The sequence below is a fragment of the Oncorhynchus nerka genome, linkage group LG21 (genome assembly GCF_034236695.1).
Source record: "Oncorhynchus nerka isolate Pitt River linkage group LG21, Oner_Uvic_2.0, whole genome shotgun sequence".
Lineage (NCBI taxonomy): Eukaryota > Metazoa > Chordata > Actinopteri > Salmoniformes > Salmonidae > Oncorhynchus > Oncorhynchus nerka.
Window position 1 is genome coordinate 24,737,649 of NC_088416.1, and position 14,496 is coordinate 24,752,144.

The 14,496-nt window shown below is 46.7% G+C and overlaps 2 protein-coding genes across 2 annotated transcripts in view; both read right to left on the reverse strand.

Moving 5' to 3' along the window:
* Nucleotides 1–147: 147 nt before the first annotated feature.
* Nucleotides 148–5,863, reverse strand: LOC135563646 (uncharacterized). The gene is made up of 2 exons (XM_065006729.1): nucleotides 5,834–5,863; nucleotides 148–5,648 (listed from the first exon to the last, which is right to left on the reverse strand). The coding sequence occupies exons 1-2, from the start codon at nucleotides 5,861–5,863 to the stop codon at nucleotides 5,100–5,102; spliced, it is 579 nt and encodes a 192-aa protein (XP_064862801.1). The 3' UTR covers nucleotides 148–5,099.
* Nucleotides 5,542–14,496, reverse strand: part of LOC115103501 (SRC kinase signaling inhibitor 1-like) — a 93,127-nt gene continuing 84,172 nt past the window's right edge. Inside the window, 2 exon segments of the mRNA XM_065006730.1 lie at nucleotides 5,542–6,069; nucleotides 13,195–13,326. Coding sequence (XP_064862802.1) covers nucleotides 6,067–6,069; nucleotides 13,195–13,326 — 135 coding nt within the window. The 3' untranslated portion in view covers nucleotides 5,542–6,066.

Genomic DNA, 14,496 nt, shown 5'->3' on the forward strand with positions numbered 1-14,496 from the left:
CCAGGGAAGATGAACGGAGAGCCTTCCATACCCAGTTAACAATACTACAATGACCCATCCACCTACTGACATGATATGTTATTGATCCCAAAAGGGAGAGAAGATCAACTTACTGTCTACGATAAAGCGAAACCCGGACTCCGACTGTACAAGAGAGCTGCACTTTATTAGACACACAACCACAGCAAGTATGTACAAAAGGAAGCAGGTTCAACTGCCGGTCTTCTCACAGAAAGGAAACAAAAAAAAAACACATTTCTCACAGAATATCATGGCATCCACACTGATAAATGAGAATGTCCAGTATCAGTAGGTATTTATATTTATATAGATCCATTTTTTTTTGTATTGTTCGTTATGTCACACTACTCTACAAGTGGGAGATCAAAATTGGTGGTGTTTTCTGGTGAAGGTGCGTTGAAGCGTTCCGGATCGTTCTGGATGGTTGGGAACACTCCTCACTCTTAGCCATATTCACTGTTGCATCACTGAACACAGTAAGACTGAACATCGCCTGTGTCACAGAAAGATCCAAAGTTTAAAAAAAAGGTCTGGCTCTCTACCGTTGTAAACCTTAGAAAAAGAGGTGTACCGCTTCCATCTCGCTCTGTTTTTTAAGAAAACATGTAGACAACAACTGCACCGTGCGTTTGCTTGACAATATTTCATGCATTGTTTTATAATATACCTTTGTGTCCATCTTTGAATTAATAAATCATTATTTTGGATATAATATTTTGTTGCACTTTCTAGGAATTACTCCGTCTATTTACATATCGTTTTGTCTTGTTATCTTCTTGACGCCAAGATTTTGGAACATCCACACATTCATGTCAGAACCTCATACAGTACTGCACACACCACAGACAGCAGGTCAAATAATGCACATATGTCTCTTTCATTTATTAAAAACAGAACCAAACACGTCTCAATAGACAAAGATTATGATGATGAAGAAGAAAAAGCTTAACGCTCCATATCTATCCGCGTTACGGGCTCTTGGTTTGTCATTGAATCCTAAATGACTTGTTCAATGCTGAGATCCTTCTCCGTTAATAACTTTGGGCCATACAGATGTAATTACCATCCTATCGTACCACCAGTAGAGGAGTTTCTAGTATAGGCTATTCATTTTAGTGGGATGCCTTCAGGAGGAACAGACAACCCCTCTCTTGTGAACAGTCCTTTCACGGTAGATCAATACAACCAATCAGAGCACCAAGGTCATGTTGCATCATCATATAAACGCCCACTTCACAGTGTTGTCTCTCATCTCTCTCTCGCTGACTCCCACCAGACTTCTCTCTAACATCACTGGAATCAGCCAGGCATAAGGAGCGCTATGTAATACAAAGACTAGGACAGAGACTAGAAGAGGACTAAGTAAACCAACAGAAGTTTCAAAGAAAAGGCACGCCTCTAAGAAAAGGTCTAGGAACAGCTCCCCTTACCTCAAAATGAATGTTAGCTAGTGGAGGCCTGGGAGCAGACGTTGTACTGGACCAGCTCAGGGGCAACCTCTCCCTAAACATACCAGTAGTATGGGCCAGCAGGCCAACAAAAGAGGAAACTCACACAACTGTTAAAAATAGTGCTAATAAAAAGATCCCAGAATTAAAAATGAGCTCCACTGTATATTACATACCTGTCCTGTCTTCTATACAGATAAATATTTTCAAATCAATATACAAATGTTCTGCTTATGAATAAATAATTTGCTAATGTGAAATACATTATCTCTCTCGAAGAATTGAAAAGGAAAGTCTGTACAAAATGCCTACTCATATAAATCCCCAAAAGAGGATGATTTAAATTGTACATTATAATAATTTAATCCAGACCTATGTGTCACACTTTCTTCACAATTATTTTAATATCATACACAAACATCTTCACAAAGATATATTCATATACTTATGATTATTTTTCATTTTCATCTCAAGTTTGCAATGAACTCTCTCTCTGATTGCCAGGGGCTTTCACTACGAGTGTCTCCACACTCTCCACCCTCCCTTCCTCATCCCCACTACCAATAAACCCCTCCAAGACTCAGCTATATTGAAATCTACTGTCCAATAACACTAGTGCTATGGTGACTCAAAAAAGCACTGTCCCGCAGTCTTGGTGTTCTCATCTTGGACTTTCCTGTGTAAAAGCAGCGAAGTGTGAATACCTCCCTCCCTTCCTCCCAATCACCCTGCCAGACGCAAAAGCAGTGCTGGGAGTTATGGATTTGAGTGTGGAGCTGAACGAGTAAGTACATATCTTTCATTTGGCTTCACTTTATAGAACCTAGGGCTAGAGGCCTGCATTGCTACAGTGCAGCCAGTGTGAGGCTTAATTAACTCGCTGTGCCGTGAGCTTGCCGTTTTCTCGCTGACAGAACAGAGGGTGTGCTTATTGCAATGCCACGGCCACATTCTGACACACTATGCTGTGTGTGTGTGTGTGTGTGTGTGTGTGTGTGTGTGTGTGTGTGTGTGTGTGTGTGTGTGTGTGTGTGTGTGTGTGTGTGTGTGTGTTCGCGCGCGCGCGCACACCAATATGTACCCCTTTGTTCGGATCTTTACAGCAATGTGTTGTCGGAGCAACTGGTGAACAGTATCTTTGGTGGGTCTCCAATGAAACCAACGTTCCAGAGGGTTCCAGCAGATAGGTCCACTCTGTGCTCTCATGGGGAAATTGCGACATCGATAATTTTGTGCAATTAGAACAGCACCATGGCAGTCAGACATCCGGTCCAGAGGGAACCTCTTCCTAGAAGGGTTTAATTCATAGACATTTCATCTCCCTCCCCCAAAGGACAGCACAGAAAGAGAGTTGCAAAAAATAATAGCCTTCTTAAACTCAATCGGGTGTCAAACAGTGACATCCAGATAAACCTGTCTAACCCTTTTACACCAAATGAACTCAGTAGAGAAGAGTTAAAGCACTTTGTTATTACACTAGCCTTCAAACATGAAAACCACAACCAATCTCCCCACCTCAAGCTCTCTGCACTTGACACCGGCCTCATTCACAAGCAATTGTTTTCATCTCAATGCCACAAAAAAATTGATTTCACGAACTTGTCTACCGAACAATTGAAGAATGAACTAGGGCTACACACGGCCATAACCCCCGAGGTCGCCTTGGTGACGCATCACAGAAGAAAGAAAGCTTCAGAGTGTTTGCTGGCGTAAGATTAACAGCAGGGAAACCATCGACACGTCTTTGATGAAAGTGTGTTTCTATCCTTAGAACACTTCCAAGCTCTTAAGTCAGATGTGAGGAATGGAGTGATCTGCGTAAGCACTCCGGTTTAAGGTGCCGTCGTACATGAACCAAATTATTCTCCATAACATATATCACAGAACAAAAGCAGCCAATTCCAGTGGCAACCTTACCAACAGCTGTGGGCTAAGCCCGATTCTGTGTCGGGGGAGGTCCAGATAAACTCATTGCGTGTTTTATCTAGAGCAAATATTGAAAATACACACAGGCCAAAATGAAAGTCATTGTGCAACATGTCTTGTAAGTAATCAGCTAAACAATAATCAGCTGGTCCACAACTCTGGTCCTTTCAACAGTGGCCCTTGTTTCTCTCTCTCGAACATTCTGTTCCTTTTAACCATTCAAATCGTTTACTACCTCAAGGACTGCATTATCAAACCGGTGTGTGGGTTAATTCATGACCAGTGCTTCCACAGTCATGAAATAAAGAAATGGGCAATCTAGTCAACAGTTCTGACTCAAAACAACTGGAGACTGTGCTTTTCATAAGCAGTTTGGTGGATCTCCGTCTCACCGGCGTGTCGGAGACCGTGCGTGCATCTAACTGCTGTATGCCGGTGCCTGGTCACGTGAGTGTGTGTTGAGTTAAGAGTGTAATCACTGCAGCAGGGAACGCCAGTCCAAGGCAAAACCCATCCACTGTGGATACGTCCTGATTGTCATACAACATTCATGTCTACACATTCTACAGTCCTTAACGATCAATTTCACTGTTTAAATATAATTGTGTTTTTTCTTTTTTTTCCCCTTCTTCATGTACCAGCTCAGTCGTTAAATAACTTATCTACTGTAACATCACATTACTGTTCCTATAACGTGCTATTGTGGGCGATACAATTGTGCGCAGACTCTCAAACCAGAGGACCTCAACAAAAGCAGCTCCCTGGCCTTTTCTTCCATTGCCAAACTGCTGTGTTAATAGTGGGGCCATAGAGAACGAGGGTAAGAACAGTATCAGATGCCGGAGAGAAGCAGTCTTAAGCCACTCCAGGGATGTAGTATTAGATACACAGTGGAATGTACAGTCACGTTGAATGGGAGCCGTTTCATTCATGTAAACTCTTTACAAAACAGGGAGAACTATAGCACCAGTTTCGACTTCTACAGAGGCGATGCAATAAGTCTGAAATAAAGAAACGAACAAACAGAAAACGGTCTCAGAATGGAAACCACCACCTTGGTTTAGCTTTGTTTTTCTCTACAGTTTCACATTGTGCCAGGTGATGGAATACGACTGCTATAGCTCTGAACACACACAACTACTATACTGTACTCGTTGATTATTGCAACTCTACTCTGTATAATATAAGTCACAGTCTAGATATCACATTTACTCCACTTAGGTTCCATCCAGTAAGATTTGGCAAATGGTGTGATGACAAACTGAGAGTTCATAAAGTACTGGCAATGTTTTTCTGTCCACCCAGACCAGATCAGACCGGAACAGACCAGATCAGACCGGACCAGACCAGACTAGGCAGTGGGAGGGAAAGGAGGCCGAGGCCCATCTTTGAGCTTGTTCTCTGGGGGTCTTGGGAACAGTCAGTACTACTGAGTGGGAGAGCCAGAGAGGAACCACCATCAACTCTTGTACTGTATAATTATAGATATGTGAAGATTCTGGCTGCTGGACTGAGACCAAGGGCAGCAAAGTGACACTCAGAAAGTCAACTCTGGGGAACTCCCCACTGATATGTGTTGCTGCATATAACTCTTGGCATTGAGGGCAGGGCTAGTGTGCTTGTTTTCCTCTTAAGTTTTGGCATGTGATGGTGCTTTGATTGTGCTCCTCCTCTTCCTCCTCCTCCCATCCATCCTCTTGTACTTCACTGTGAGTTGCTAGGGGAGACAGGCTTGAGCAGGGTCTTGCTGCCACGATCCTTGTAGCTGTTGGAGCCGGAGTGCTGCAGGCTGCGGCCGCTGGGCTTGAGCCCCACGGAGGAGAGGTTGAGGGAGGTCAGGGCGGTCGGGGAGGAGGGTGAGGAGGAGGTGGTGGAGGTGGGGGAGGTGGAGGAAGAGGAGGGGGTGGTTGAGGTGGTGGTGGTGTTGGAGGAGCGGCCGTTGGGCAGGGGCAGGGAGGAGGCGCGCTGCTGCTCGCGGAGGAGGCGGTGCTGGCGGAAGGTGGAGGAGAGGAGCAGGGCCTCGGCGCTCAGGCTGGAGGCTGACAGGCTGGAGGCTGACAGGCTGGCCAGCAGGGCTTTGGCCTGGCTGGAGGAGGCTGTCAGGGAAGACAGCGCCCCCTCCTGGGGATACTTCCTCAGACCCGGGGCGAACACAGTCGAGGCCGAACTGGAGGAGGACAGGCGGCCGGAGAAACTGGCAGCTTTGGTGCCTGACAGGAGGGGCTCAATACTGCTGCTGCTGTTCCCATGGGCCTACGGGTCAGACCCAGGGACAGACCAGGAACAGGAGGAGGAACATGGAGAATTGGGGAAAATTGTAAAGGTTTCAGGGGGAAAAAGAGAAACAGTCCTTTAGTTGGTAGTGGTCCCTGACAGCACCCTTCCATTCACACAGACATGCACACACACAAACATACAGAACACACACACAAACACACCAAGGGGAGAGTGGTAGATATCTTGTGCATTGTGGGGTCAATGTAGGACATGAGAGGGTACAGGAGTCAGAGACGGCTAATACCCATGATAAGCCAACAGAGGGGAGGGGAGCTTAAGGGCATGGACTAGGAGTAGCAGGGGATGGGGGGTCAGATGCAGCTCTGTAGTCAGGTGGTTGGTGCTGAGGAGGAGTCTGGAGAGGACAGGCACGGGGCACAGGCTGGTCCCTCACTCACTGTGCAGGGTCAGAGGTCACAGAGGCGCAGGTGGAGGGGTGGGCCGGGTGGTACAGGATGGCCCAGGAGGATCACACAGGTGACAGGGTGGTGGGTGAGGTGGTGGTGGCGCCCCAGGAACAGGTGGTGTAGAGAGGCACAGGCAGGGTGGGGTGAGGGAGGAGGGGTGAGAGGTGGGGTGTGAGGGAGGAGGGGTGAGATGAGAACAAGAGACAAACACAGGAAATTCAGGTTAGTATCAGCTGATGTTGATGCTAGCCAAGAGTGCCAAATACACAGAATGGGACATTACATCTTTTTTTTGTATTATGATACCAACAGTCTGAAGTGAAAATGTAACAGAATTGTTTTTTTAATGGACATCCGAGTCATTAAAAATGCAAAACACATTAAATGAACAGCATCACGCATATTCCCCTTTGTGTGATGCTGGAGTACACCAGTAGATGGCGCTGTGTTGGCAGTGAGACATTTTGGTCGGGCTGTACACATTATACAGTACAGGGGGTGTATTCTCTGTAAATGCCGTCTGCCAGCATTCAGTCTCTCTCATAGAGGATGGCTGGAGGCGAGTGGCAGTGCCAGGGCATGGGCACAAGACAGGCAGTGCCAAACGCTAACAGAGCTATGCCAGAGCACGAGTGTGTCAGGCTCCCCTACTCTGTGATCAGTCCTACATCGGTGCCACTGGCTGATGACACCTGTCTAGACATCTGTGCTTGTGGCTGGGGGATGAGAGGAAGAGGAAGAGTCTGATGTGACTATCCCAACTCTGTATCATCAGTCAGACAGACACTGGGAGAGAGCAATAACTCTGCATACCAGGTTTTATACCGAAGGTCATCGTTTATTTAGAGGTGACTTTGATTAAATCCAGGATAGCAAATAATTTGCTCTTGAATAACTCTCGTACATAGATATGTCAAAAGTTCTCTTCTACAATGTTCCCGAATAAAGGCAACCCGCTATTTCTGAGAGGTTTCTACTCTGCCCTGCATGTTGAGTGGTTGGAGGGTGTTAGTGTGGAGACAGAGGGGATTCGGTCTGTGTGGTTGGTTGGACAGCAGGTCCGTGTTGTGTGGCCTGTGAGGCTTTAACCTGCTGTGTTGGCTGGTGCTGCAGTAACTCTGGCGCTGCTGTCTGCCCCGAGGGAGAGGACCTGTTCCTTCTGCCTGAGGACACAATCTCTCTCAAGCCTGGCCACCGCAACATTTATTCCGCTCTGTTAGTGCAGTAAGATAGCCTCCTCTCATCTCCGGAAGCTCAGAGCTGCCTGCCAAAAGACTGTGTCGTGGGACTGGCCTTTACCGCCCCCTGCTTGACTAGCCTGCTTCCCAGCCAGAAGTAATAAGAAGCGAAATGGGAAATGGAAATCGAGGATTGTGGTATGAAAATGATTCACATTGTCATGTCTTCCTTGATCTGCGCCAAAGGCCGACGGAGCGAAATGGTGGCTTTGAACTGTCTGTTCTTATAACAGCTCAGTGATTTAAAAAAAATCCTCTCGCGCCTGGAACGCTCTGACGTCTCCTGGTACTGTAGCAGTGCCTAACAACAAGCGCAGGCACAACGGCACTGAGTATCATCTCACAATGCACCGTTCAGTCTCCCACACACAGAGACAGACAGATAACACACAGTACAGACATAACACACAGACATACAGATAACACACAGTACAGACAGATAACACACAGACATACAGATAACACACAGACATACAGATAACACACAGACATACAGATAACACACAGACATACAGATAACACACAGACATACAGATAACACACAGACATACAGATAACACACAGACATACAGATAACACACAGACATACAGATAACACACAGTACAGACAGATAAACACAAATATGAAAACTTTCCGATAACCACCGATAACGTCAATTCATAACACCACCGAGGACATAAGCAGAAAAGAGACAAACAGAGAAAAGATAGGAAGATGAAAGGAAAGAGTGATGACCAGAGAGAGAGAGAAGGTCAGTGTAGGAGTTTGGGGTGAGGGGTCATCTCTGGGGAGGGGAGAAGAGATCTCTTTACCTTCAGCTGTGGCTCCAGTAGAGCGGACACCCATGGTGGGCATGTCTGGGTGGGTGTCAGTCAAAACAACAGCATCAGTAGGGAGTGGGGTTACTAACTTACAACTCTATGGGAGGGGGACAACTAACTTACATCTCTATAGGAGTGGGGCTACTAACTTACAACTCTATGGGAGGGGGAAACTAACGTACAACTCTATGGGAGTGGGGAAACTAACTTACAACTCTATAGGAGTGGGGAAACTAACTTACAACTCTATAGGAGTGGGGCTACTAACTTACAACTCTATGGGAGGGGGACAACTAACTTACAACTCTATAGAAGTGGGGTTACTAACTTACAACTCTATAGGAGTGGGGAAACTAACTTACAACTCTATGGGAGTGGGGAAACTAACTTACAACTCTATGGGAGGGGGAAACTAACTTACAACTCTATGGGAGTGGGGAAACTAACTTACAACTCTATAGGAGTGGGGTTACTAACTTACAACTCTATAGGAGTGGGGAAACTAACTAACATCTCTATAGGAGTGGGGAAACTAACTTACAACTCTATAGGAGTGGGGAAACTAACTTACAACTCTATGGGAGTGGGGAAACTAACTTACAACTCTATGGGAGTGGGGTTACTAACTTACAACTCTATAGGAGTGGGGAAACTAACTTACAACTCTATAGGAGTGGGGAAACTAACTTACAACTCTATAGGAGTGGGGAAACTAACTTACAACTCTATAGGAGTGGGGTTACTAACTTACATCTCTATAGGAGTGGGGAAACTAACTTACAACTCTATCGGAGTGGGGTTACTAACTTACAACTCTATAGGAGTGGGGAAACTAACTTACAACTATATCGGAGTGGGGCTACTAACTTACAACTCTATGGGAGTGGGGAAACTAACTTACAACTCTATGGGAGGGGGAAACTAACTTACAACTCTATGGGAGGGGGAAACTAACTTACAACTCTATGGGAGTGGGGTTACTAACTTACATCTCTATAGGAGTGGGGAAACTAACTTACAACTATATCGGAGTGGGGAAACTAACTTACAACTCTATGGGAGTGGGGAAACTAACTTACAACTCTATGGGAGTGGGGAAACTAACTTACAACTCTATGGGAGGGGGAAACTAACTTACAACTCTATGGGAGGGGGAAACTAACTTACAACTCTATGGGAGTGGGGTTACTAACTTACATCTCTATGGGAGTGGGGAAACTAACTTACATCTCTATAGGAGTGGGGAAACTAACTTACAACTATATCGGAGTGGGGAAACTAACTTACAACTATATCGGAGTGGGGAAACTAACTTACAACTCTATGGGAGTGGGGAAACTAACTTACAACTCTATAGGAGTGGGGCTACTAACTTACAACTCTACGGGAGTGGGGAAACTAACTTACAACTCTATGGGAGTGGGGAAACTAACTTACAACTCTATGGGAGGGGGAAACTAACTTACAACTCTATGGGAGGGGGAAACTAACTTACAACTCTATGGGAGTGGGGATACTAACTTACAACTCTATGGGAGGGGGAACTAACTTACAACTCTATGGGAGGGGGAAACTAACTTACAACTCTATGGGAGTGGGGTTACTAACTTACATCTCTATAGGAGTGGGGAAACTAACTTACAACTATATCGGAGTGGGGAAACTAACTTACAACTATATCGGAGTGGGGAAACTAACTTACAACTCTATGGGAGTGGGGAAACTAACTTACAACTCTATAGGAGTGGGGAAACTAACTTACAACTCTATGGGAGTGGGGAAACTAACTTACAACTCTATAGGAGTGGGGCTACTAACTTACAACTCTATGGGAGTGGGGAAACTAACTTACAACTCTATAGGAGTGGGGAAACTAACTTACAACTCTATGGGAGTGGGGAAACTAACTTACAACTCTATAGGAGTGGGGAAACTAACTTACAACTCTATGGGAGTGGGGCTACTAACTTACAACTCTATGGGAGTGGGGCTACTAACTTACAACTCTATGGGAGTGGGGAAACTAACTTACAACTCTATGGGTGGGGGGCTACTAACTTACAACTCTATGGGAGTGGGGCTACTAACTTACAACTCTATGGGAGTGGGGAAACTAACTTACAACTCTATGGGAGTGGGGCTACTAACTTACAACTCTATGGGAGTGGGGCTACTAACTTACAACTCTATGGGAGTGGGGCTACTAACTTACAACTCTATGGGAGTGGGGAAACTAACTTACAACTCTATGGGAGTGGGGCTACTAACTTACAACTCTATAGGAGTGGGGAAACTAACTAACTAAGTAGGGGGGGGGCAACTTAAAGCTCTATGGGTCAATTAAAATGGTGGGTGGATGGGCATCTGACAGTGTTGAGGTGGGGTAATGAGAGAAGACAGACATCCATTGCATGTTATGCCAATACAAACAGCCTGCTGTCAGTCATTGAGTAGTAGGGAGATTGACTTCCTCGACTGAAGTCATATGTTGATTCAAAATGCTCTGAAATGGGTTTAGTAATGTCTTTGTTACTGTTGTTGTTGGTGCTATCTTAACTTATTTCTTGGTGCCGACTCTGAGAGAGATTGTTTTGAACATCTTTCCTTCTTTGGGCGAGGGGATAGTGTTTTCACACAGCCTGTTTTCAATGTAATTGTTTGCAACAGTCTGTGGACAAAGGGAGCACGCTGAGATCCTGTGTCCTCATACTGAAATAATGGGATTCATTTTCCTCTCAGTGGGCTAGAAGGAAGCAGAGGGAGGGAACAAGAGACACAGGGGGATAGAGAGAAAGACAGAGGTCCACCCCAGGGGGAGAGAGAGAAAGATACAGCTTTCCAGAAACAGGGAAGCAGAGGGAGGGAACAAGAGACACAGGGGGATAGAGAGAAAGACAGAGGTGGGGAAAGAGAGACACACAGGGGGAGAGAGAGGAAGACAGAGGTGGGGAAAGAGAGACACACAGGGGGAGAGAGAGAAAGATAAAGGTGGGGAAAGAGAGACACACAGGGGGAGAGAGAGGAAGACAGAGGTGGGGAAAGAGAGACAGAAAGAGAGACACACAGGGGGAGAGAGAGACAGAAGACAGAGGTGGGGAAAGAGAGAGACACACAGGGGGAGAGAGAGGAAGACAGAGGTGGGGAAAGAGAGACACACAGGGGGAGAGAGAGGAAGACAGAGGTGGGGAAAGAGAGACACACAGGGGGAGAGAGAGGAAGACAGAGGTGGGGAAAGAGAGACACACAGGGGGAGAGAGAGGAAGACAGAGGTGGGGAAAGAGAGACACACAGGGGGAGAGAGAGATGAAGACAGAGGTGGGGAAAGAGAGACACACAGGGGGAGAGAGAGAGACAGAAGACAGAGGTGGGGAAAGAGAGACACACAGGGGAGAGAGACACACAGGGGGAGAGGAAAGACAGAGGTGGGGAAAGAGAGACACACAGGGGGGGAGAGAGAGAAAGAAGACAGAGGTAAAGGTGGGGAAAGAGAGACACACAGGGGGAGAGAGAGGAAGATAAAGGTGGGGAAAGAGAGACAGAGGTGGGGAAAGAGAGACACACAGGGGGAGAGAGAGGAAGACAGACAGAGGTGGGGAAAGAGAGACACACAGGGGGAGAGAGAAGACAGAAAAGACAGGGGGAGGTGGGGAAAGAGAGAGACACACAGGGGAGAGAGGAAGACAGAGGTGGGGAAAGAGAGACACACAGGGGGAGAGAGAGGAAGACAGAGGTGGGGAAAGAGAGACACACAGGGGGAGAGAGACAGAGGTGGGGAAGACAGAGGTGGGGAAAGAGAGAGACACACAGGGGGAGAGAGAGGAAGACAGAGGTGGGGAAAGAGAGATACACAGGGGGAGAGAGAGGAAGACAGAGGTGGGGAAAGAGAGACACACAGGGGGAGAGAGAGGAAGACAGAGGTGGGGAAAGAGAGACACACAGGGGGAGAGAGAGGAAGACAGAGGTGGGGAAAGAGAGACACACAGGGGGAGAGAGAGAGAAGACAGAGGTGAGGAAAGAGAGACACACAGGGGGAGGAGACAGAGGAAGACAGAGGTGGGGAAGAAAGAGAGACACAGGGGGAGAGAGAGGAAGACAGAGGTGGGGAAAGAGAGACACACAGGGGGAGAGAGAGGAAGACAGAGGTGGGGAAAGAGAGATACACAGGGGGAGAGAGAGGAAGACAGAGGTGGGGAAAGAGAGATAGCAAAATTGAGAGAACAGGGAATAAAAAGGGATGAAAAAAATTGGTCAGTAAGGAAGGAGTGAGTGAATAAAACAGAGGAAGAGAGAGAAAGCAAGCGAGAGCTGAAGGGAGCACACTGGGGGGGAAGCACTGTGCTCTTCATATTGAATAATCAGTGATTGCACTGACACAACTGGTTACTGATTAGCCTCAGCCTACATTGGGAGACAAGGGAATTAGAGATTTCTCCCATGTTTACCTATACAGCTACTAGTCAGCCCAGTCTCATAACACACTGTGTACGTGTGTATAAATTCTCTATCACACACACACACACACACACTCTCTCTCTCTCTCTCCACATGAATGACTCCCTCTCTGAATTCCCAATCAAAGTATTTTTAGCGTGGAGAGGGGGTTTAGGTGCACTTCAGTGCTCCGGTATTTTTCAAATAACATTGACATTAAAGCTTATTTCATTGACATGACTCCTGCCTGCACTGGAGAAGAAAGTTCTCTCTCAGCTCGACTTTGTTCTGACACGGCTGAACAGTTCCATTTCCCCGTCTCCCCTGGGTCCCCTTGCATCTCCCAATTTATAACCCAACATCCTTCAAAACCTTCAGGTGCCCTGGTGCACTACACTATCTATTCCATACACTATCTATATCCCCTTTATCAAACAAGACCCTAGTAGTACTATTGGCTCTGGCTAAACCATTGACGATCCATGGATTAAGAAGTCACACCAAGATATGGAGGTACACTAATACAACAGTGGAATAGGCTACCTTGTGCAGAAGATGGAGGTGTGGGGTCAGTTAGGTAGGGGCAGTCAGTAGTAGATGATCAGTCTCACTAGAATACAGTACCTGCTGCTGGCCCTTGAGGAAGTCTTCCCTCTTGCCAGTTTTGGTCTTCTCTGTGCCGCTCTGCTGCAGGTGCTTCAGTCTGGAGGCAGCCGAGGAGTGGCCTTTACCCACAGCTGAAGAGCTGTTGCCTCCCTGGAGAAGGAGACAAGGAGAGGAGAAGAGGGGAGAGATGTGAGTATTAAGTGTCACAGAGCACGAACAGATTTACCTTTCAGTCCTTTTAATCAGACATAAACCGACTCAATAGAAGCTCTCACCCAGTACCCCCGCCGGCTGCTGAAAGCCCTAAGATCAGGGTCCTCACTCTAGCCCTCGCTGAAACACCTCCCTGCTATCCTCCCCACTGACTTTCACTACATCATTACACACTGGCTGCAGAAGATCTGACAAACAGGTGAATATGGAAATGGGAAATTCAAAGTGGTGTGTGTGTAGCGTGGCTGCACCAGGGGCTCCATCATACGATGTCGTCGGCTCAACCATTTTCTCTGCCTCTAATATGCAAAAAGCAAATGCGCACTCACTCGCTCCAACACGCGCACATCCTATATACTCCCCAACCCCCTCCACACACGCACATTGGCTAAGAGGAAAGGCAGTGCATTTGATTACAGGAGACTGAGCACCCAGTATGGTATGCTAATATGAATCATTCAGGGGTAGAGCAGGGAACCTGGGTGAAGGATCTGATTGGCCTAATGAGACCCAGTTATAGGCAGTGGTGGTTACAGTACTGAGAGTGATGCAACAAGGCGTGAAAACGCTGCAACTCCACAGGAAACCCCACGTCAAGCCCACGGGACCTGTTTCTCCAGCTGAACGGCCGAGAGGAGAAACAGTCCCTGACAGTCAAGCCCCACTGTAGCTTGGCACTCCACTGTAGCTTGGCTGAATGAAAGTCCATGTACACACTGAGACAACATGGTGGTCCATGCTACAGTCCACCTCTCTGTCTCTGAGTCTATCTATCAGCATTACTCAACCATGTACTTCATTTTGGGAGCTTTACAAGGAGCGTTGACCCTAAAGGTGAAATGACAAACTCCGACTCCCAGCATGCAATGAGCCCTCCGAGGTCTGGTCTGCCCTATGCTAATGATTTACTATGGGATAATGAAAACAACAGTGTGTGTCTGTATTCAGTTTCAGGCCAATTTGTAAACAAGCCTCGACATTTCGTTTGTCGATAAGCCGAAAGAAAGTTCAAGGTAAAGCCATAATAGTTGATGATGCAGGTAACTGGTAATTGATTACAGAGACGAGAGAAGCAGCAAAGGACAAAGAGAAGACAAAGACGTGAAG

Coding starts and splice junctions, on each gene's coding strand:
- LOC135563646 (XM_065006729.1), bottom strand. CDS start 5,863: ATGCACAAGATATCTACCACTCTCCCCTTG. Junction 5,649..5,833: donor TATCTACCACTCTCCCCTTG/GTGTGTTTGTGT, acceptor TCTGACCCGTAG/GCCCATGGGAACAGCAGCAG.